Source organism: Leiobunum rupestre, chromosome 4 (genome assembly GCF_980474605.1).
Source record: "Leiobunum rupestre chromosome 4, qqLeiRupe1.1.hap1, whole genome shotgun sequence".
In the NCBI taxonomy this organism is placed as follows: Eukaryota; Metazoa; Arthropoda; class Arachnida; order Opiliones; family Sclerosomatidae; genus Leiobunum; species Leiobunum rupestre.
Window position 1 is genome coordinate 71,601,977 of NC_143387.1, and position 22,832 is coordinate 71,624,808.

The following is a 22,832-nucleotide window of genomic DNA, read 5'->3' on the forward strand; positions in this document are numbered from 1 at the left end:
ACGTTTTGATTTAATTTGGGTAGAAGCTACTAAAATCGCAGAATCTGCTTTTATTGCAATACCTGATCGTAACAGCGAACCGATAGCTTTACGGAAACGTAAAATAATCCCTAACAAGAGATTAAAACATAGTGTGGTAACGAGTACAACGGGTAGCAGGGAAACGGAAGCAAAAACCTTGATTGACCAGTTGAGGTCCACCTATTTCGAATTAGTTGATAAATTTATTTCAGAAATGAAAATTCGACTATTGGAAAACTCTGGCTTATTCAAAGGTATAATGGCGTCTGACCCTAACTCGGAAAACTTGCTTAACGAAAACGATATCGTAACCCATTGTAACACTTATAATCGGTTTCAATTCGACCTGAATTCGTTAAAAAGCCAAAATAAAATAGCCAGAAATTTAATTATCCCCAAGAAATTTACCAGCGTAATCGACTGCTTCCACTATTTAATTAAAATGGCAGATGGGTTCCCCGACCTAGTGAAATACTACAAAATTGTTTCTTGCATTCCTGTGGCAAATATCTCAGAAAGAAGTTTCAGTTCACTCAAAAGAATTGAAACACGTCTACGGACAACTATGGGAGAATTTAGGCTTTCAAATCTGGCTACACTGTCGATAAATCGTGATTTGTCGAATTGTTTAAAAGAAAACCCAAAGTTAGTAGTCGACGAATTTGAAAAAAAAAATAAACTAATCGAAGAGTGTCATTCCTTGATTAAAATGCCTTTAAAAAATTCAATGGGAAAATAGAAATCATGTCAAAATTTAAAACATTTAAATAAAAAAATCCTTGAAACTCGGGAATTTTTTAAATAAACATTATAGATGGGGCCTCTAATTCAGGCTGGGCCTACGTGCATAAAATCACTGGCGGGGCTACTGGCTTGTGGCCAAGGCTACCTATGGAATAACCTGGCGTCTTCTGCTTAGAAGACCTCGAGTCCGTCATTAGCGCCTAAACTTTCTTCCTAGATCCTCATTAGCTGATTTTGGCTGACCAATAGAAAGTAACCCACAAAGACTACAAATTTCCGGGTTATGGATTTGCTAATACTTCAACTAATTTGAAAGGTGGTAGCAGAGATCCTGCTAGTCGCTGCGCTTATAGAGATACCAAACTCTCACGAAAACGCGTCAAGATAAATTCAAGCATCAGCGCCGCCGCTCGGCCGGGAGAAAACCCATTTTTCGCTTATGGCATCGCAATAGCTTTCTCCCGGACGTCGAGGGGCGCCACCGTCGGAAAAAAATAGAGGATCGCTGAGGATATTAGGAGTTTCATATCTCTATAAGCGCTGGATCTCTGGTGGTAGTATTAAAAAGCATGTGCAACTCTACAAGTGTCGATATCGTATGGTTATGTGTTACTTATGGTTCTGTGTGCAAACACGTCGACGAAGAAATACCAAAATTGCATCGATCATTTTGAGTAACTTTCGTAACTTCTTCCATCACTTCGTAAGCTTGTGAAAACGTAACAAACCTTTAATCAGTTTATTTACTCGTTTAAATTGTAATTAGCGACAGCAACTAACCCATTTCTTTGGTATTGTTACCTAGCGGTAACACAACTGTAAAAGAGAAAGTATAATTTTAATTAATGAGTAGATCTAAAATAGACACTTTGCACTAGTGAATTTCTAATTTTTAAAAAGCTCGTTGCAACCATGGATTAATAAACCATACAGGATGGTTTTCTCATACATTTTACCGAGACTAATTTGAAGACGTTTTTTTCAGACAAGGTTACCAAAATTTATCAAAATTTTAATACCTATCCGGAAATCGAAATGCACACGACGCAACGAACATCGCCCTTTCGGGTGGGCTTTGAAATTTTCGGGCCTGAAGTGAGCAGGCTTTTTTTAAAGAACTTCGGGCCTGGGTCGGGTGGGTTTTAAAAAAGGTAGGCCCAAGTCACCTCTGACGAGTTTGGTCACCAAGTTGCGATGGGAACAAACATTTAACACCAGAACCATCCCTATAAGGTTATTTAATCCATGTTTCAACTTACTGTCAATGAGATGTATCGTTTCGGAATCGAGTATCTTTCGATCGGGTCGTATGACCCTGCATAAGTAAAATGCCGCATCTTGCCCAGTTATTTTAGAAATGCGAAGAGCTCCGTTTTCAAAAGCTCGTATTCTCTGGTTTACTTGTCCATATGAAGTGATGTTGAAAACGCCTCCGATTCTTCCACCGAATTCAACTTTAATCCATTGTTTGAACCATAATTTATCTATTGGTTCGCTATGTATATTTTGAAGTATTAGTACCGGGTAGGTTCTTAAGCCTTTGTCCCTTACCAAAACTGACAAGGAAGGGTTATTTCTTCGTCCAATTTTACAACGTAATATGAAATAGTTCCATGAAATAGCGGGTTCTTTATTGTCCATCCTTTTAAAGGGTCGTCATCGCAGATGGAAAATGTTTGTTTGGTGAAAATAAAAATGATAAATACTAGGATCAGCAACTTCCTCTCCATTTTGATTTTTAAATTTGGTGACAAATTCCCACGTGGTGACCCACAGCAGACGACAAAACATGGTGAGAGGATAAAGGATATACGGGTGCTTCTTTGAACTTTTCGCTCCAAACAGATGCGAACATTGACTAATTTTGAATGGTAATTATAGCTGTAATTTAATACTATGTTATCCTATTGTAAAAATTATATAAATATTTATTAAAATACAGTCTATTGAAGTTTGTTATTACCAAAGTTTAACCCTATTTATGGCCGAAACTGAAGTGTACAATGAAAATGAACGTCGTTTACAGTTAGCCTCTCACAAATCGTTTAATACGGTGAAAAAGGTCCTATTGGAATTTGAAAAAATTAATGAAAGTGCCTTGCATCATGTTAAAGAGTTAAATGTGCTAGGAGAAACATTACGAGCTTGCACTGAAGCCAAAGTTGAACATACAAAAGTTGTGAAGGCACATCCCAATATAAAGGAAAAACTTATTTTAAAGTTACAAGTTGAGATTGTGATTGAAAGAGAAAATTTGAGCAAAATTGTGTAAGTAGAATACCATGAATAAAATTTCTTTCTTGTTAATCATTACAAAAAAATTATAGATCACAATTGAATGTTCTCAGTAATAAGATATCGAATGAAAACAAAGCAGTGTACAGTTTGTATACCAAATTAGTAGAGGATAAGCTGCTTACAACAGACATTTTAATGACCAAAACTGAATTTTATCCATCTTTGGCTCAAATGATAGAATGGCTTTCCGATATTGACAAAGAGATTGAGACAGCGTAAGTATCATCACATTCAATATTTAGTTTATACTAGAAAATTGATGTAATTTTATTTTAAAGGTACGGTTTAAGAAAATTTATTACGGAAACAACTGACTTCTATAATTCAGAAGAGTCTGAGAATTTTGAGAAAACTTGGAAAAATTCTCGGTATTTGGTACCTGTAAATGGTGAGTCCCCTCTCTTTAGTAATTAATTTTTTATTTTTTTTTTACGGATATCAATATTACCTGTATTCCAGATATTATGTTATTTATGCAATTTTTTATCAAATCAACTATTTGAAACATGTCGAGTTCGGAAGAGTCGTATGATGAGGGTGATATTTGGGTAGTCAACCATCTTAGAAAGAAATTTAAAGTGGATATAAATGAGCCCGAAGAAGCGGTTTGTTCTTCAAAAACAGTAAACAAAGTTGACTCTTCAAAAGTTGATAAAGAAGTAAAAACTTTTCTAATTTCTTTAAAAAAATAATCATAATTCTCACATTTTATTTTAGAAATTTTTAGTTTTGAAGGAAAGGGATGAAGAATTAAAGATACAAAATGAAGCTCGAGAAACCAAACGCAGAATTTGGAAGGAAAAGAATGAGAAACGGAAAGAAATAAGGCTTTCGCGAAAAAAGGATTCGAACTCCGTAGAGAAAGATAAGAATGAAAAAGGGTGGAGAGAAGTGAAGCCATTTTTAACTGTAAATGATCATATGGATGGACCAATAGATCATGGAAAATATGGCCCAAAAGTACAATCTTTCGTATTTTATTATAATTTTAAATAATCCTTTTGAATTTGTCTCAAAGTATTATTGTATTTTAGACTGAGCTTGAGCTTATGATAGATCAAGCCATTGATGAAGGTGATTTAGCTAAAGCGGAACAACTTAGCGATCATTTAGCGGACAGAAAGTTTGCAGTTAAAATAGCGAATGCATTTGATGCTAAACACTATTTAGAAAAAAAGACTGAAACTGAAGCTGCTAAGAAGGCAAAGAAGAAAAAGAAGTTATATTGGGGGTAATTATAATCAAATAATTGTTTTGTTTTATATTTTTTTAATTTGCTTTTTTATTTTTAGGTTTGAAACGAAACAAAAATGGCAGATGAAAGCCAACATGTAAAATTTCTAATTTCCCCCGTCTTTTTTGTGTGTTCATCATAGATGTCGCTTTTCGATATAAATTTTGATCTTCTATGATTCGTCTGCTTGTGTTTAAATGGTTTCTCTCAACTAATTTTCAGGTGTGGTACATTTTCCCAAATTTTCTTCAAATTTAATATTTTTAAGGAAAAAAAGTAAATTTGCCGCAATGGCGTACATTTCTAAAACTTTTCCATTAAAAATCGCGCGAAATATCGCTCAGAGGGGGATGAAAGAATTGTTTTCAATGAGTAAAATTGCGCCAAGGCTTACAGTGGCCAGTTTGTCAAACTCCGCAGTTGCCGGATGCATGAAAAATAACTACGGTGGGAAGTTGCTGAAGTATTCGAAATGCCGTGGTGCTGTCGTATGCCAATCGCTTATTTTCAAAAGAAATATGTTTATTCAAACTCAAGATACACCCAATCCGAACAGTATGAAGTTTTTACCAGGTTGTACAGTTCTTGAAGAAGGAACTGTAGATTTTCCAAACATTAACGCATCTCGTAGATCGCCCTTAGCAAAACTATTATTCAGAATTGAGGGAGTGAAATCAGTTTTCTTTGGGAAAGATTTCATCACCGTAACTAAAATGGATGATGAAGTTGAATGGAGAGTTCTGAAACCCGATATATTTGCAACTATTATGGATTTTTTTGCATCCAACTCTCCTATACTAAACGAACAAGAGGAGTCAGGGAAGACAGAAAATCTTAATCCAGAGAATGATGAAACCATTTCTATGATTATAGAGTTGCTTGACACTCGTATAAGACCAGTAGTACAGGAGGATGGCGGTGATGTTATATTTATGGGCTTTGAAGGTGGAGTTGTCAAACTAAAAATGCAAGGTTCTTGCACCAGTTGCCCTAGTTCGATTGTCACTCTAAAAAATGGTGTTCAAAATATGTTGCAATTTTATATCCCTGAGGTCATGGGTGTCATTCAAGTTCAAGATGCAGCTGATGAAATAGCGGAGAAAGAATTTGAAAAGCTTGAGAAGAAACTCGAAGGAAAAGAGTAACACTTCCAATATTTAAATAGAAATTAAACCACCACCTTTTTGTCTGTAAATTATAGCTTCGCTTTATTTAAAAAATGTTAATAAAAATTATTGAAATTAAACGAGATTGTTTATTTCGTTGAGTGGAAGATAGCGCCACGGTTTCGGAACTTTCGATTTTTTTCCCAACTCATGCCGCCATCTATTATTCAAGATTGAAATGACAATCGCGTAGCAGACGCTGCTTTTTCGCGCGTTGCACCGCTACCGAAACTTCGTCGCTTCGCCCTTGAAAAATCTAACCTATAGGGGGGTCCTCTCGATGGTAAATGTTGAATAATAGGGATAAATATACGAAAGAGTGTCGTGTTTTTCTAGTAATAAAATAGATATGGACCGTTTTAATCGCAAATAACTCTAGTCGCGTTTAGATTAGGCCTAACGCCTTATTCTGTATGTTAAGTACAAGAAGCCTTTTCATCAGCGGGAAATTGATGAGGAAAAGTAACCGAAATCTTCGACTACGTTAGATAATTTGTTTTTGCACCGTGGGCTGCTGAAAAGTACAGCAAATATAATCACGGATTATCCTGGAAACGTAAGTAATGGACTTGCTGAAAACGGAGGATATGAAATCCAAGAGCAAGGTAAGGATAATTTATTTTTCTACGCGTTTTTACCGTGGTCAGCCTATACGCTTCGTTCATGCGTATCATTAATAACACATAAATTGCATTTCACGGGAAAGAAAACCACTGTTTTGCTATTCCCTTAATTTATTATTATTATGCTTATTTAATCAGTTAGGAGACGGAAGCTCCGAATCAAGGCCAATAATAACTTGACGCGTTTAAAATAAGTGTAGCGATTTGTGGGGAACGTAGTAGATGGGGTGGAAAATTAAGCTTTGAAAACTAAGACTACGAAACGTTATCTCAGAAGTATATAGAGATAAGTATTCATTTACCTAATATCTCAAACATGCGCTTTTTGGAAGAAAAAGTGTGCATGAAAAAATTGTTATTATTGTGATTTTCCAAAACGATAAAATATCGTATATAAATCTGTTAATATCTCTTCGGAGAGTTAACAGTAATATTTAATGTAGATGGTTCGCGTGGCATGAAGGGCTTGCCACCATCCTCCTACGCATTGTAACCCGGCCACCTGTTAAAGCATTAAAATTCGCTAGATGACTTGGGCCAAAGGTGGTGCCTTGGGTATTAGCCTAGCTGATTATTATATTTACATTTCACATTTTTAGGCAAGCTGATTTTTCGAGCATGAAGGAGTTTAGGAGCAATTCTAAAAATATTGTATTTTATGGCCCAGATGCATATTTATCTCAAAAGAAATATCTTATATAATTCTGCTGATACGTTAATAATAAATCGTGTATTAAAATAATGGTTCCCCTTAGTGATTATAATCTCAGTCATTTTAGGGTAAAACGGCGATCTTTTACGTTCTTTAATTAATTTTTACACTAAATTATCTCCCACTTTTTGAATCTTCACGTGATAAAATGCGACGTTTTATTTTGTAGTAAAAACGTCTATGGTTATTTGGAACTCGTACGCGAGCAATATACGAGCAACGAAACACCTAGTTATCAGAAATAAGACACAACCTTTAAAAATAAAAAGTACTAAACGTAAAGTTTAAGGCCGGGAACTTTTCAAAAATTAACAAAGAATAAAAGATTGAATAAATTTATAGTTAATCGCGAAAATGCCGTTTGACCAGCTCCTTTGAAGGACAAATGGTTTTAGGAATTCCACTTTTATTTCCTGATTGACTAGACCTAGTTTACGCGTTACGGCTAATAAACGAAGACAAATTCTATTATATTAAGTTTAAATATCTTTTCTTTGGTAATTTTTCTTTCTTTAGTATCCGTGCAGAACGCGTTTTCGACTTCCACGAATGTCTGTAATTATAATAATGTATAAGAGAACGCACCCTATACTGCCTTTCAAAAAAAAAAACCTCCCGTGGTATGTGAAGGTTACCCCAATAATACATATCAATTTCTTATATCTACCGGTAAAAGAAATCTTTTAGCAAATGATGTAATAAAAATAACGCCTTTGGCAAAGCCGTTTCCGAAGTAACTCCGCCTCAATATTATTACCGCCATCTACCCGCGTCCCACGCGATTAACTTAACCCGGCAATTTTTCTTTCCGGGAAACTGAAATATTCAATAACTCTTATTTCTTATTTACTCCAAGCGGTGGGGTTTAGAAGCTTTATTTAACAATAAAATTTTGTCTGTTGAAACCAAGCTCAGTAAAGCTACAATATTGAAGCAGACGCTATTTTAATAGTGTTGACATGCATTTTTCGTTCTAATTTAATTATTTCGCTTCCAAAATGTTGACTGTTGAAACCAAGCTCAGTTAAGCTACAATATTGAATCAGACGCTATTTTAACAGAGTTGCCATGCATTTTTCGTTCTAATTTATTTATTTCGCTTCCAAAATGTTGACTGTTGAAACCAAGCTCAGTTAAGCTACAATATTGAATCAGACGCTATTTTAACAGGGTTGCCATGCATTTTTCGTTCTAATTTATTTATTTCACTTCCAAAATGTTGGCTGTTGAAACCAAGCTCAGTTAAGCTACAATATTGAATCAGACGCTATTTTAACAGGGTTGCCATACATTTTTCGTTCTAATTTATTTATTTCACTTCCAAATTGTTGGCTGTTGAAACCAAGCTCAGTTAAGCTACAGTATTGAATCAGACGCTATTTTAACAGGGTTGCCATGCATTTTTCGTTCTAATTTATTTTGCGTCAAAAATGTTGCTGATGAAACCAAGCTCAATTAAGCTACAATATTGAATCAGGCGCTATTTTAATAGTGTTTCCATGCAATTTTCGTTCTAATTTATTTATTTCACTTCCAAAATGTTGGCTGTTGAAACCAAGCTCAGTTAAGCTACAGTATTGAATCAGACGCTATTTTAACAGGGTTGCCATGCATTTTTCGTTCTAATTTATTTATTTCGCTTCCAAAATGTTGACTGTTGAAACCAAGCTCAGTTAAGCTACAATATTGAATCAGACGCTATTTTAACAGGGTTGCCATGCATTTTTCGTTCTAATTTATTTATTTCACTTCCAAAATGTTGGCTGTTGAAACCAAGCTCAATTAAGCTACAATATTGAAGCAGACGCTATTTTAACAGGGTTGCCATGCATTTTTCGTTCTAATTTATTTTGCGTCAAAAATGTTGCTGATGAAACCAAGCTCAATTAAGCTACAATATTGAATCAGGCGCTATTTTAATAGTGTTTCCATGCAATTTTCGTTCTAATTTATTTATTTCACTTCCAAAATGTTGGCTGTTGAAACCAAGCTCAGTTAAGCTACAGTATTGAATCAGACGCTATTTTAACAGGGTTGCCATGCATTTTTCGTTCTAATTTATTTATTTCGCTTCCAAAATGTTGACTGTTGAAACCAAGCTCAGTTAAGCTACAATATTGAATCAGACGCTATTTTAACAGGGTTGCCATGCATTTTTCGTTCTAATTTATTTATTTCACTTCCAAAATGTTGGCTGTTGAAACCAAGCTCAATTAAGCTACAATATTGAAGCAGACGCTATTTTAACAGGGTTGCCATGCATTTTTCGTTCTAATTTATTTTGCGTCAAAAATGTTGCTGTTGAAACCAAGCTCAATTAAGCTACAATATTGAAGCAGACGCTATTTTAACAGGGTTGCCATGCATTTTTCGTTCTAATTTATTTTGCGTCAAAAATGTTGCTGTTGAAACCAAGCTCAATTAAGCTACAATATTGAATCAGGCGCTATTTTAATAGTGTTTCCATGCAATTTTCGTTCTAATTTATTTCGCGTAAAAAATGTTGCTGTCGAAACCAAGCTCTGTAAAGCTACAATATTGAAGCAGACGCTATTTTAACAGGGTTGCCATGCATTTTTCGTTCTAATTTATTTCGCGTCAAAAATGTTGCTGTTGAAACCAAGCTCAATTAAGCTACAATATTGAATCAGGCGCTATTTTAATAGTGTTTCCATGCAATTTTCGTTCTAATTTATTTCGCGTCAAAAATGTTGCTGTCGAAACCAAGCTCTGTAAAGCTACAATATTGAAGCAGACGCTATTTTAACAGGATTGCCATGCATTTTTCGTTCTAATTTATTTCGCGTCAAAAATTTTGCTGTTGAAACCAAGCTCAATTAAGCTACAATATTGAATCAGGCGCTATTTTAATAGTGTTTCCATGCAATTTTCGTTCTAATTTATTTCGCGTAAAAAATGTTGCTGTCGAAACCAAGCTCTGTAAAGCTACAATATTGAAGCAGACGCTATTTTAACAGGGTTGCCATGCATTTTTCGTTCTAATTTATTTCGCGTCAAAAATTTTGCTGTTGAAACCAAGCTCAATTAAGCTACAATATTGAATCAGGCGCTATTTTAATAGTGTTTCCATGCAATTTTCGTTCTAATTTATTTAGCGTCAAAAATGTTGGCTGTTGAAACCAAGCTCAGTTAAGCTACAGTATTGAATCAGACGCTATTTTAACAGGGTTGCCATGCATTTTTCGTTCTAATTTATTTATTTCGCTTCCAAAATGTTGACTGTTGAAACCAAGCTCAGTTAAGCTACAATATTGAATCAGACGCTATTTTAACAGGGTTGCCATGCATTTTTCGTTCTAATTTATTTATTTCACTTCCAAAATGTTGGCTGTTGAAACCAAGCTCAGTTAAGCTACAATATTGAATCAGACGCTATTTTAACAGGGTTGCCATGCATTTTTCGTTCTAATTTATTTATTTCACTTCCAAAATGTTGGCTGTTGAAACCAAGCTCAGTTAAGCTACAATATTGAATCAGACGCTATTTTAACAGGGTTGCCATACATTTTTCGTTCTAATTTATTTATTTCACTTCCAAATTGTTGGCTGTTGAAACCAAGCTCAGTTAAGCTACAGTATTGAATCAGACGCTATTTTAACAGGGTTGCCATGCATTTTTCGTTCTAATTTATTTTGCGTCAAAAATGTTGCTGATGAAACCAAGCTCAATTAAGCTACAATATTGAATCAGGCGCTATTTTAATAGTGTTTCCATGCAATTTTCGTTCTAATTTATTTATTTCACTTCCAAAATGTTGGCTGTTGAAACCAAGCTCAGTTAAGCTACAGTATTGAATCAGACGCTATTTTAACAGGGTTGCCATGCATTTTTCGTTCTAATTTATTTAATTCGCTTCCAAAATGTTGACTGTTGAAACCAAGCTCAGTTAAGCTACAATATTGAATCAGACGCTATTTTAACAGGGTTGCCATGCATTTTTCGTTCTAATTTATTTATTTCACTTCCAAAATGTTGGCTGTTGAAACCAAGCTCAATTAAGCTACAATATTGAAGCAGACGCTATTTTAACAGGGTTGCCATGCATTTTTCGTTCTAATTTATTTTGCGTCAAAAATGTTGCTGATGAAACCAAGCTCAATTAAGCTACAATATTGAATCAGGCGCTATTTTAATAGTGTTTCCATGCAATTTTCGTTCTAATTTATTTATTTCACTTCCAAAATGTTGGCTGTTGAAACCAAGCTCAGTTAAGCTACAGTATTGAATCAGACACTATTTTAACAGGGTTGCCATGCATTTTTCGTTCTAATTTATTTATTTCGCTTCCAAAATGTTGACTGTTGAAACCAAGCTCAGTTAAGCTACAATATTGAATCAGACGCTATTTTAACAGGGTTGCCATGCATTTTTCGTTCTAATTTATTTATTTCACTTCCAAAATGTTGGCTGTTGAAAACAAGCTCAATTAAGCTACAATATTGAAGCAGACGCTATTTTAACAGGGTTGCCATGCATTTTTCGTTCTAATTTATTTATTTCACTTCCAAAATGTTGGCTGTTGAAACCAAGCTCAGTTAAGCTACAGTATTGAATCAGACGCTATTTTAACAGGGTTGCCATGCATTTTTCGTTCTAATTTATTTATTTCGCTTCCAAAATGTTGACTGTTGAAACCAAGCTCAGTTAAGCTACAATATTGAATCAGACGCTATTTTAACAGGGTTGCCATGCATTTTTCGTTCTAATTTATTTATTTCACTTCCAAAATGTTGGCTGTTGAAACCAAGCTCAGTTAAGCTACAATATTGAATCAGACGCTATTTTAACAGGGTTGCCATGCATTTTTCGTTCTAATTTATTTATTTCACTTCCAAAATGTTGGCTGTTGAAACCAAGCTCAGTTAAGCTACAATATTGAATCAGACGCTATTTTAACAGGGTTGCCATACATTTTTCGTTCTAATTTATTTATTTCACTTCCAAATTGTTGGCTGTTGAAACCAAGCTCAGTTAAGCTACAGTATTGAATCAGACGCTATTTTAACAGGGTTGCCATGCATTTTTCGTTCTAATTTATTTTGCGTCAAAAATGTTGCTGATGAAACCAAGCTCAATTAAGCTACAATATTGAATCAGGCGCTATTTTAATAGTGTTTCCATGCAATTTTCGTTCTAATTTATTTATTTCACTTCCAAAATGTTGGCTGTTGAAACCAAGCTCAGTTAAGCTACAGTATTGAATCAGACGCTATTTTAACAGGGTTGCCATGCATTTTTCGTTCTAATTTATTTATTTCGCTTCCAAAATGTTGACTGTTGAAACCAAGCTCAGTTAAGCTACAATATTGAATCAGACGCTATTTTAACAGGGTTGCCATGCATTTTTCGTTCTAATTTATTTATTTCACTTCCAAAATGTTGGCTGTTGAAACCAAGCTCAATTAAGCTACAATATTGAAGCAGAGGCTATTTTAACAGGGTTGCCATGCATTTTTCGTTCTAATTTATTTTGCGTCAAAAATGTTGCTGATGAAACCAAGCTCAATTAAGCTACAATATTGAATCAGGCGCTATTTTAATAGTGTTTCCATGCAATTTTCGTTCTAATTTATTTATTTCACTTCCAAAATGTTGGCTGTTGAAACCAAGCTCAGTTAAGCTTCAGTATTGAATCAGACGCTATTTTAACAGGGTTGCCATGCATTTTTCGTTCTAATTTATTTATTTCGCTTCCAAAATGTTGACTGTTGAAACCAAGCTCAGTTAAGCTACAATATTGAATCAGACGCTATTTTAACAGGGTTGCCATGCATTTTTCGTTCTAATTTATTTATTTCACTTCCAAAATGTTGGCTGTTGAAACCAAGCTCAATTAAGCTACAATATTGAAGCAGACGCTATTTTAACAGGGTTGCCATGCATTTTTCGTTCTAATTTATTTATTTCACTTCCAAAATGTTGGCTGTTGAAACCAAGCTCAGTTAAGCTACAGTATTGAATCAGACGCTATTTTAACAGGGTTGCCATGCATTTTTCGTTCTAATTTATTTATTTCGCTTCCAAAATGTTGACTGTTGAAACCAAGCTCAGTTAAGCTACAATATTGAATCAGACGCTATTTTAACAGGGTTGCCATGCATTTTTCGTTCTAATTTATTTATTTCACTTCCAAAATGTTGGCTGTTGAAACCAAGCTCAGTTAAGCTACAATATTGAATCAGACGCTATTTTAACAGGGTTGCCATGCATTTTTCGTTCTAATTTATTTATTTCACTTCCAAAATGTTGGCTGTTGAAACCAAGCTCAGTTAAGCTACAATATTGAATCAGACGCTATTTTAACAGGGTTGCCATACATTTTTCGTTCTAATTTATTTATTTCACTTCCAAATTGTTGGCTGTTGAAACCAAGCTCAGTTAAGCTACAGTATTGAATCAGACGCTATTTTAACAGGGTTGCCATGCATTTTTCGTTCTAATTTATTTATTTCACTTCCAAAATGTTGGCTGTTGAAACCAAGCTCAATTAAGCTACAATATTGAATCAGGCGCTATTTTAATAGTGTTTCCATGCAATTTTCGTTCTAATTTATTTATTTCACTTCCAAAATGTTGGCTGTTGAAACCAAGCTCAGTTAAGCTACAGTATTGAATCAGACGCTATTTTAACAGGGTTGCCATGCATTTTTCGTTCTAATTTATTTATTTCGCTTCCAAAATGTTGACTGTTGAAACCAAGCTCAGTTAAGCTACAATATTGAATCAGACGCTATTTTAACAGGGTTGCCATGCATTTTTCGTTCTAATTTATTTATTTCACTTCCAAAATGTTGGCTGTTGAAACCAAGCTCAATTAAGCTACAATATTGAAGCAGACGCTATTTTAACAGGGTTGCCATGCATTTTTCGTTCTAATTTATTTTGCGTCAAAAATGTTGCTGATGAAACCAAGCTCAATTAAGCTACAATATTGAATCAGGCGCTATTTTAATAGTGTTTCCATGCAATTTTCGTTCTAATTTATTTATTTCACTTCCAAAATGTTGGCTGTTGAAACCAAGCTCAGTTAAGCTACAGTATTGAATCAGACGCTATTTTAACAGGGTTGCCATGCATTTTTCGTTCTAATTTATTTATTTCGCTTCCAAAATGTTGACTGTTGAAACCAAGCTCAGTTAAGCTACAATATTGAATCAGACGCTATTTTAACAGGGTTGCCATGCATTTTTCGTTCTAATTTATTTATTTCACTTCCAAAATGTTGGCTGTTGAAACCAAGCTCAATTAAGCTACAATATTGAAGCAGACGCTATTTTAACAGGGTTGCCATGCATTTTTCGTTCTAATTTATTTTGCGTCAAAAATGTTGCTGTTGAAACCAAGCTCAATTAAGCTACAATATTGAAGCAGACGCTATTTTCACAGGGTTGCCATGCATTTTTCGTTCTAATTCATTTTGCGTCAAAAATGTTGCTGTTGAAACCAAGCTCAGTTAAGCTACAATATTGAATCAGACGCTATTTTAACAGGGTTGCCATGCATTTTTCGTTCTAATTTATTTATTTCACTTCCAAAATGTTGGCTGTTGAAACCAAGCTCAATTAAGCTACAATATTGAAGCAGACGCTATTTTAACAGGGTTGCCATGCATTTTTCGTTCTAATTTATTTTGCGTCAAAAATGTTGCTGTTGAAACCAAGCTCAGTTAAGCTACAATATTGAAGCAGACGCTATTTTAACAGGGTTGCCATGCATTTTTCGTTCTAATTTATTTTGCGTCAAAAATGTTGCTGATGAAACCAAGCTCAATTAAGCTACAATATTGAATCAGGCGCTATTTTAATAGTGTTTCCATGCAATTTTCGTTCTAATTTATTTATTTCACTTCCAAAATGTTGGCTGTTGAAACCAAGCTCAGTTAAGCTACAGTATTGAATCAGACGCTATTTTAACAGGGTTGCCATGCATTTTTCGTTCTAATTTATTTATTTCGCTTCCAAAATGTTGACTGTTGAAACCAAGCTCAGTTAAGCTACAATATTGAATCAGACGCTATTTTAACAGGGTTGCCATGCATTTTTCGTTCTAATTTATTTATTTCACTTCCAAAATGTTGGCTGTTGAAACCAAGCTCAATTAAGCTACAATATTGAAGCAGACGCTATTTTAACAGGGTTGCCATGCATTTTTCGTTCTAATTTATTTTGCGTCAAAAATGTTGCTGTTGAAACCAAGCTCAATTAAGCTACAATATTGAAGCAGACGCTATTTTAACAGGGTTGCCATGCATTTTTCGTTCTAATTCATTTTGCGTCAAAAATGTTGCTGTTGAAACCAAGCTCAATTAAGCTACAATATTGAATCAGGCGCTATTTTAATAGTGTTTCCATGCAATTTTCGTTCTAATTTATTTCGCGTAAAAAATGTTGCTGTCGAAACCAAGCTCTGTAAAGCTACAATATTGAAGCAGACGCTATTTTAACAGGGTTGCCATGCATTTTTCGTTCTAATTTATTTCGCGTCAAAAATGTTGCTGTTGAAACCAAGCTCAATTAAGCTACAATATTGAATCAGGCGCTATTTTAATAGTGTTTCCATGCAATTTTCGTTCTAATTTATTTCGCGTCAAAAATGTTGCTGTCGAAACCAAGCTCTGTAAAGCTACAATATTGAAGCAGACGCTATTTTAACAGGATTGCCATGCATTTTTCGTTCTAATTTATTTCGCGTCAAAAATTTTGCTGTTGAAACCAAGCTCAATTAAGCTACAATATTGAATCAGGCGCTATTTTAATAGTGTTTCCATGCAATTTTCGTTCTAATTTATTTCGCGTAAAAAATGTTGCTGTCGAAACCAAGCTCTGTAAAGCTACAATATTGAAGCAGACGCTATTTTAACAGGGTTGCCATGCATTTTTCGTTCTAATTTATTTTGCGTCAAAAATGTTGCTGATGAAACCAAGCTCAATTAAGCTACAATATTGAATCAGGCGCTATTTTAATAGTGTTTCCATGCAATTTTCGTTCTAATTTATTTATTTCACTTCCAAAATGTTGGCTGTTGAAACCAAGCTCAGTTAAGCTACAGTATTGAATCAGACGCTATTTTAACAGGGTTGCCATGCATTTTTCGTTCTAATTTATTTATTTCGCTTCCAAAATGTTGACTGTTGAAACCAAGCTCAGTTAAGCTACAATATTGAATCAGACGCTATTTTAACAGGGTTGCCATGCATTTTTCGTTCTAATTTATTTATTTCACTTCCAAAATGTTGGCTGTTGAAACCAAGCTCAATTAAGCTACAATATTGAAGCAGAGGCTATTTTAACAGGGTTGCCATGCATTTTTCGTTCTAATTTATTTTGCGTCAAAAATGTTGCTGATGAAACCAAGCTCAATTAAGCTACAATATTGAATCAGGCGCTATTTTAATAGTGTTTCCATGCAATTTTCGTTCTAATTTATTTATTTCACTTCCAAAATGTTGGCTGTTGAAACCAAGCTCAGTTAAGCTACAGTATTGAATCAGACGCTATTTTAACAGGGTTGCCATGCATTTTTCGTTCTAATTTATTTATTTCGCTTCCAAAATGTTGACTGTTGAAACCAAGCTCAGTTAAGCTACAATATTGAATCAGACGCTATTTTAACAGGGTTGCCATGCATTTTTCGTTCTAATTTATTTATTTCACTTCCAAAATGTTGGCTGTTGAAACCAAGCTCAATTAAGCTACAATATTGAAGCAGACGCTATTTTAACAGGGTTGCCATGCATTTTTCGTTCTAATTTATTTATTTCACTTCCAAAATGTTGGCTGTTGAAACCAAGCTCAGTTAAGCTACAGTATTGAATCAGACGCTATTTTAACAGGGTTGCCATGCATTTTTCGTTCTAATTTATTTATTTCGCTTCCAAAATGTTGACTGTTGAAACCAAGCTCAGTTAAGCTACAATATTGAATCAGACGCTATTTTAACAGGGTTGCCATGCATTTTTCGTTCTAATTTATTTATTTCACTTCCAAAATGTTGGCTGTTGAAACCAAGCTCAGTTAAGCTACAATATTGAATCAGACGCTATTTTAACAGGGTTGCCATGCATTTTTCGTTCTAATTTATTTATTTCACTTCCAAAATGTTGGCTGTTGAAACCAAGCTCAGTTAAGCTACAATATTGAATCAGACGCTATTTTAACAGGGTTGCCATACATTTTTCGTTCTAATTTATTTATTTCACTTCCAAATTGTTGGCTGTTGAAACCAAGCTCAGTTAAGCTACAGTATTGAATCAGACGCTATTTTAACAGGGTTGCCATGCATTTTTCGTTCTAATTTATTTATTTCACTTCCAAAATGTTGGCTGTTGAAACCAAGCTCAATTAAGCTACAATATTGAATCAGGCGCTATTTTAATAGTGTTTCCATGCAATTTTCGTTCTAATTTATTTATTTCACTTCCAAAATGTTGGCTGTTGAAACCAAGCTCAGTTAAGCTACAGTATTGAATCAGACGCTATTTTAACAGGGTTGCCATGCATTTTTCGTTCTAATTTATTTATTTCGCTTCCAAAATGTTGACTGTTGAAACCAAGCTCAGTTAAGCTACAATATTGAATCAGACGCTATTTTAACAGGGTTGCCATGCATTTTTCGTTCTAATTTATTTATTTCACTTCCAAAATGTTGGCTGTTGAAACCAAGCTCAATTAAGCTACAATATTGAAGCAGACGCTATTTTAACAGGGTTGCCATGCATTTTTCGTTCTAATTTATTTTGCGTCAAAAATGTTGCTGATGAAACCAAGCTCAATTAAGCTACAATATTGAATCAGGCGCTATTTTAATAGTGTTTCCATGCAATTTTCGTTCTAATTTATTTATTTCACTTCCAAAATGTTGGCTGTTGAAACCAAGCTCAGTTAAGCTACAGTATTGAATCAGACGCTATTTTAACAGGGTTGCCATGCATTTTTCGTTCTAATTTATTTATTTCGCTTCCAAAATGTTGACTGTTGAAACCAAGCTCAGTTAAGCTACAATATTGAATCAGACGCTATTTTAACAGGGTTGCCATGCATTTTTCGTTCTAATTTATTTATTTCACTTCCAAAATGTTGGCTGTTGAAACCAAGCTCAATTAAGCTACAATATTGAAGCAGACGCTATTTTAACAGGGTTGCCATGCATTTTTCGTTCTAATTTATTTTGCGTCAAAAATGTTGCTGTTGAAACCAAGCTCAATTAAGCTACAATATTGAAGCAGACGCTATTTTCACAGGGTTGCCATGCATTTTTCGTTCTAATTCATTTTGCGTCAAAAATGTTGCTGTTGAAACCAAGCTCAGTTAAGCTACAATATTGAATCAGACGCTATTTTAACAGGGTTGCCATGCATTTTTCGTTCTAATTTATTTATTTCACTTCCAAAATGTTGGCTGTTGAAACCAAGCTCAATTAAGCTACAATATTGAAGCAGACGCTATTTTAACAGGGTTGCCATGCATTTTTCGTTCTAATTTATTTTGCGTCAAAAATGTTGCTGTTGAAACCAAGCTCAGTTAAGCTACAATATTGAAGCAGACGCTATTTTAACAGGGTTGCCATGCATTTTTCGTTCTAATTTATTTTGCGTCAAAAATGTTGCTGATGAAACCAAGCTCAATTAAGCTACAATATTGAATCAGGCGCTATTTTAATAGTGTTTCCATGCAATTTTCGTTCTAATTTATTTATTTCACTTCCAAAATGTTGGCTGTTGAAACCAAGCTCAGTTAAGCTACAGTATTGAATCAGACGCTATTTTAACAGGGTTGCCATGCATTTTTCGTTCTAATTTATTTATTTCGCTTCCAAAATGTTGACTGTTGAAACCAAGCTCAGTTAAGCTACAATATTGAATCAGACGCTATTTTAACAGGGTTGCCATGCATTTTTCGTTCTAATTTATTTATTTCACTTCCAAAATGTTGGCTGTTGAAACCAAGCTCAATTAAGCTACAATATTGAAGCAGACGCTATTTTAACAGGGTTGCCATGCATTTTTCGTTCTAATTTATTTTGCGTCAAAAATGTTGCTGTTGAAACCAAGCTCAATTAAGCTACAATATTGAAGCAGACGCTATTTTAACAGGGTTGCCATGCATTTTTCGTTCTAATTCATTTTGCGTCAAAAATGTTGCTGTTGAAACCAAGCTCAATTAAGCTACAATATTGAATCAGGCGCTATTTTAATAGTGTTTCCATGCAATTTTCGTTCTAATTTATTTCGCGTAAAAAATGTTGCTGTCGAAACCAAGCTCTGTAAAGCTACAATATTGAAGCAGACGCTATTTTAACAGGGTTGCCATGCATTTTTCGTTCTAATTTATTTCGCGTCAAAAATGTTGCTGTTGAAACCAAGCTCAATTAAGCTACAATATTGAATCAGGCGCTATTTTAATAGTGTTTCCATGCAATTTTCGTTCTAATTTATTTCGCGTCAAAAATGTTGCTGTCGAAACCAAGCTCTGTAAAGCTACAATATTGAAGCAGACGCTATTTTAACAGGATTGCCATGCATTTTTCGTTCTAATTTATTTCGCGTCAAAAATTTTGCTGTTGAAACCAAGCTCAATTAAGCTACAATATTGAATCAGGCGCTATTTTAATAGTGTTTCCATGCAATTTTCGTTCTAATTTATTTCGCGTAAAAAATGTTGCTGTCGAAACCAAGCTCTGTAAAGCTACAATATTGAAGCAGACGCTATTTTAACAGGGTTGCCATGCATTTTTCGTTCTAATTTATTTTGCGTCAAAAATGTTGCTGTTGAAACCAAGCTCAATTAAGCTACAATATTGAAGCAGACGCTATTTTAACAGGGTTGCCATGCATTTTTCGTTCTAATTCATTTTGCGTCAAAAATGTTGCTGTTGAAACCAAGCTCAATTAAGCTACAATATTGAATCAGGCGCTATTTTAATAGTGTTTCCATGCAATTTTCGTTCTAATTTATTTCGCGTAAAAAATGTTGCTGTCGAAACCAAGCTCTGTAAAGCTACAATATTGAAGCAGACGCTATTTTAACAGGGTTGCCATGCATTTTTCGTTCTAATTTATTTCGCGTCAAAAATGTTGCTGTTGAAACCAAGCTCAATTAAGCTACAATATTGAATCAGGCGCTATTTTAATAGTGTTTCCATGCAATTTTCGTTCTAATTTATTTCGCGTCAAAAATGTTGCTGTCGAAACCAAGCTCTGTAAAGCTACAATATTGAAGCAGACGCTATTTTAACAGGATTGCCATGCATTTTTCGTTCTAATTTATTTCGCGTCAAAAATTTTGCTGTTGAAACCAAGCTCAATTAAGCTACAATATTGAATCAGGCGCTATTTTAATAGTGTTTCCATGCAATTTTCGTTCTAATTTATTTCGCGTAAAAAATGTTGCTGTCGAAACCAAGCTCTGTAAAGCTACAATATTGAAGCAGACGCTATTTTAACAGGGTTGCCATGCATTTTTCGTTCTAATTTATTTCGCGTCAAAAATTTTGCTGTTGAAACCAAGCTCAATTAAGCTACAATATTGAATCAGGCGCTATTTTAATAGTGTTTCCATGCAATTTTCGTTCTAATTTATTTAGCGTCAAAAATGTTGCTGTCGAAACCAAGCTCCGTAAAGCTATAATATTGAATCAGACGCTATTTTAACAGGGTTACCTAGCTGATTATTATTATTATTATTTGTCATACTTGTAAATAGCCGCGGGACTACTGACAAAATGTCTTCCCAAGGGTGTAAAGAGTCTCTTCTACGGGTTCCGTAGCAAGTCAGGTGTATGAGCTATTTGAGTGTATTGATTTTGAAAAGAGGAACTGTATTTTTGGACGCAAAGATCTACATTAAGATGATTGTCAAAGATAAAACTTTCTGGGCACCATGGTATGATACCAGGCATGATGGAAAATAACTGGTTTTCCTCCGAAATGGGGAGTGGGTGCCACCCAAGGCAATTAGCTACGATATTAGCTTTTCAAAACGAATAAAAGTAGAAATGAGAAGCTTAAGTGGGATGGCAGTTCAAAGAAATCATTAAATTTCCATTATTATCAGATTGAAATGAAACAATGTGTAAATTTCTTTTACGAACATAAATATTTTTGTAAATTATTTATCCTGAATATTTTTGGAGCTAGGGTGAAACTAATGACCATGACAGCTTCTAAAGAGACAAAATTGGGGCACTTAAAGGTAGTAGTTGTAGAGCATAGCGCCGATTTAATTTGCGGGGGCGATAGGCAAAAACCACCCGGCGGCGGCTGGCCTGCCGATTTTTCAAAAATCCTCGTTGTCATTGATTGTTTTCGGCGGCGGCGTGAAGGGGAATATAATCTCCCCCCTTTTGAAAATTAACCTAGATAGGTAGCGGCTTAAGTAAACTCTAATAGTTTTTCCTAATCGTTATTCGTAAATTTGACTTCAGAAATAATAATACGTGCATTTTAATAGAATTTTGGCGTCGTTTGCTTGTGTTTTAATTAGATTATTTAAGAAAAAACGTTCTTATGACTTTTTAATTTGTCTGTAACAAACGCTAAATCTTAAGTGCTACCTCGAAATGAATGCTTATCGCCAAGACTATCAACGTAACAAATTGCTTGTCGCCAAGACTATCAACGTAACAAATTGCTGGTCGCCAAGACTATCAACGTAACAAATTGCTTGTCGCCAAGACTGTGTCAGAATTTATAGCCCGGTGTACCTAGTAAGATCAAAACCACACCACCGGAGGTCTATCATCATAGTGCCCTACGCCAGCGTCCACAAGCCCGGACAGGTGACAAATCCAGCATGGGTAGTAGCACCCTACTACTGAAGGTCGCACCTTTGACGCAAGCCACTCAACCCAGCAGAAGGTGCAGCAATGGGTGGACCAATCCCCACTTCGCACACAGCAGGGGGATTAAGAGTGGAGGCTGTAGCAACTCCAGCCGACACCCTACCTACGAAGGTAAAGAGTCAAACCCTTTGGAGAGAGCTCCCAAAGGGGAACGACGGGCACACAGCGGTCCACATAACCCGGCACAGCTGGCACCGGAGATCCCGGTGTGCTCCAAAAGACCGGGAAACAATACCACCGTGCCCTCATACGGAGGCCCGCCACCCCTTCAGCAGGCTACCCAATCCGCCGAGGTGGCCAGTTTGCACGGACCCTCTCCGTTAGCCTGAGCCGAAGCTTGGTTTCCAGCCCAAACCTGACTGAAGTAGGAGGTGGAGATAGGACCATTTGATCAGAGCTAACATCTCCAAGTGCGCCACCACCCTTATGGGTTACAAGAGCCGGACCCCGACTCCCCGGTAAAGCCACCAGTTATTGCACATTCTAACCCAGTTAGGGCCTGTCGCCAAGACTACCAACGTCATAAATGGCTTGTCATTGAAGCTAGAGTTACGACTAATCAGCAAATCCACAATCCGGAAATTTTATGGTTTTTTCCCCTTAGTAGTCATCCAAATCGAGCCAATCCGATTATACTCCTAAAATTTTGATAAGCTCCCCATAAAACGCGTTTAAATCTCAATTTCGCATCAGGGTTCTAATACGACCTGGAAAACCTGGAAAAGTCAAGGAATTTGAAAATGTTTCCAAAAGGTCAGGGAAAAGTCAAGGAATTTGATAATTGTCCCAAAAAGTATGGCAATTTTAAAATGAACCCCAAAAAATCAGGCAAATAAATTTTTGAAAGAAAATATTTTTCAAGATTTTTACTTCAAACCATTCATTTATTCTACAAAAATGGTCCGGGAAAATTTGACAATTTGGTCAGTGAAAACCTGGAAATGTCAGGGAATTTAATTTCTTAAATTTTGTACGAACCCTGCGCATTTCTAGCGGAGTGTAGACGTTGCTTTATTTAGATACAATCTACACTCCTACAAATTCCACCTACACTCTAGACTCAAGAGACGTAAACATTGGTTTTAATTATCACTTTTATTTTTCGATTCGACAATTTATCTTTATTTTGGCAAAGTATGAACAAATAATTGTACCTTCATCTTTCATTTGTTT

The 22,832-nt window shown here is 35.2% G+C and overlaps 4 protein-coding genes across 9 annotated transcripts in view; 3 read left to right on the forward strand and 1 right to left on the reverse strand.

Annotated features, from left to right (window-relative positions):
* The window catches only part of LOC149948949 (uncharacterized), a 38,101-nt gene extending 35,488 nt beyond the window's left edge, over positions 1 to 2,613 (reverse strand). For both annotated transcript variants that reach the window (XM_090174141.1, XM_090174140.1), the window contains exons 1-4: positions 2,317 to 2,613; positions 2,025 to 2,260; positions 1,546 to 1,581; positions 1,417 to 1,473 (exon numbers count right to left, since the gene is read on the reverse strand). In XM_090174141.1, the coding sequence (XP_090030267.1) occupies positions 1,417 to 1,473; positions 1,546 to 1,581; positions 2,025 to 2,260; positions 2,317 to 2,495 (508 nt within the window). In that variant the 5' untranslated portion in view covers positions 2,496 to 2,613. The remainder of the gene's footprint in view (positions 1 to 1,416; positions 1,474 to 1,545; positions 1,582 to 2,024; positions 2,261 to 2,316) is intronic.
* On the forward strand, positions 2,422 to 4,519 carry LOC149948950 (protein FAM204A-like). 3 transcript variants are annotated; one of them, XM_090174144.1, is made up of 5 exons: positions 2,422 to 2,636; positions 2,708 to 3,033; positions 3,093 to 3,278; positions 3,342 to 3,451; positions 3,523 to 3,700. In XM_090174144.1, the coding sequence occupies exons 1-5, from the start codon at positions 2,634 to 2,636 to the stop codon at positions 3,564 to 3,566; spliced, it is 669 nt and encodes a 222-aa protein (XP_090030270.1). In that variant the 5' UTR covers positions 2,422 to 2,633; the 3' UTR covers positions 3,567 to 3,700. The 3 variants fall into 3 exon arrangements, with proteins under 3 accessions (XP_090030270.1, XP_090030272.1, XP_090030271.1); XM_090174145.1 differs by lacking the exons at positions 2,422 to 2,636; positions 2,708 to 3,033; positions 3,093 to 3,278 and adding exons at positions 3,781 to 4,023; positions 4,098 to 4,294; positions 4,356 to 4,519 and having other exon boundaries at positions 3,523 to 3,722; XM_090174146.1 differs by having other exon boundaries at positions 2,576 to 3,033.
* A 37-nt stretch (positions 4,520 to 4,556) lies between these two features.
* LOC149948951 (NFU1 iron-sulfur cluster scaffold homolog, mitochondrial-like) lies at positions 4,557 to 5,543 on the forward strand. Its single transcript, XM_090174143.1, has one exon. The coding sequence runs from the start codon at positions 4,588 to 4,590 to the stop codon at positions 5,440 to 5,442; it is 855 nt and encodes a 284-aa protein (XP_090030269.1). The 5' UTR covers positions 4,557 to 4,587; the 3' UTR covers positions 5,443 to 5,543.
* Positions 5,544 to 5,695: 152 nt separating this feature from the next.
* The window catches only part of cyc (basic helix-loop-helix ARNT-like protein cyc), a 141,069-nt gene continuing 123,932 nt past the window's right edge, over positions 5,696 to 22,832 (forward strand). For 2 of the 3 annotated variants that reach the window (XM_090174149.1, XM_090174150.1), the window contains exon 1: positions 5,697 to 6,068. In XM_090174149.1, the coding sequence (XP_090030275.1) occupies positions 6,027 to 6,068 (42 nt within the window). In that variant the 5' untranslated portion in view covers positions 5,697 to 6,026. Of the gene's footprint in view, positions 6,069 to 22,832 lie in introns of all 3 variants that reach the window. The other variant, XM_090174148.1, reaches the window with a different exon arrangement.

Bases quoted from the DNA above. Each gene is read 5' to 3' on its own strand.
- LOC149948950 (XM_090174144.1), top strand. The intron at 3,034-3,092 runs GTAAGTAGAATA...AAAAAATTATAG, and splicing joins GAAAATTTGAGCAAAATTGT to ATCACAATTGAATGTTCTCA. The intron at 3,279-3,341 runs GTAAGTATCATC...TTTATTTTAAAG, and splicing joins GACAAAGAGATTGAGACAGC to GTACGGTTTAAGAAAATTTA.
- LOC149948951 (XM_090174143.1), top strand. From the start codon at position 4,588: ATGGCGTACATTTCTAAAACTTTTCCATTAAAAATCGCGCGAAATATC.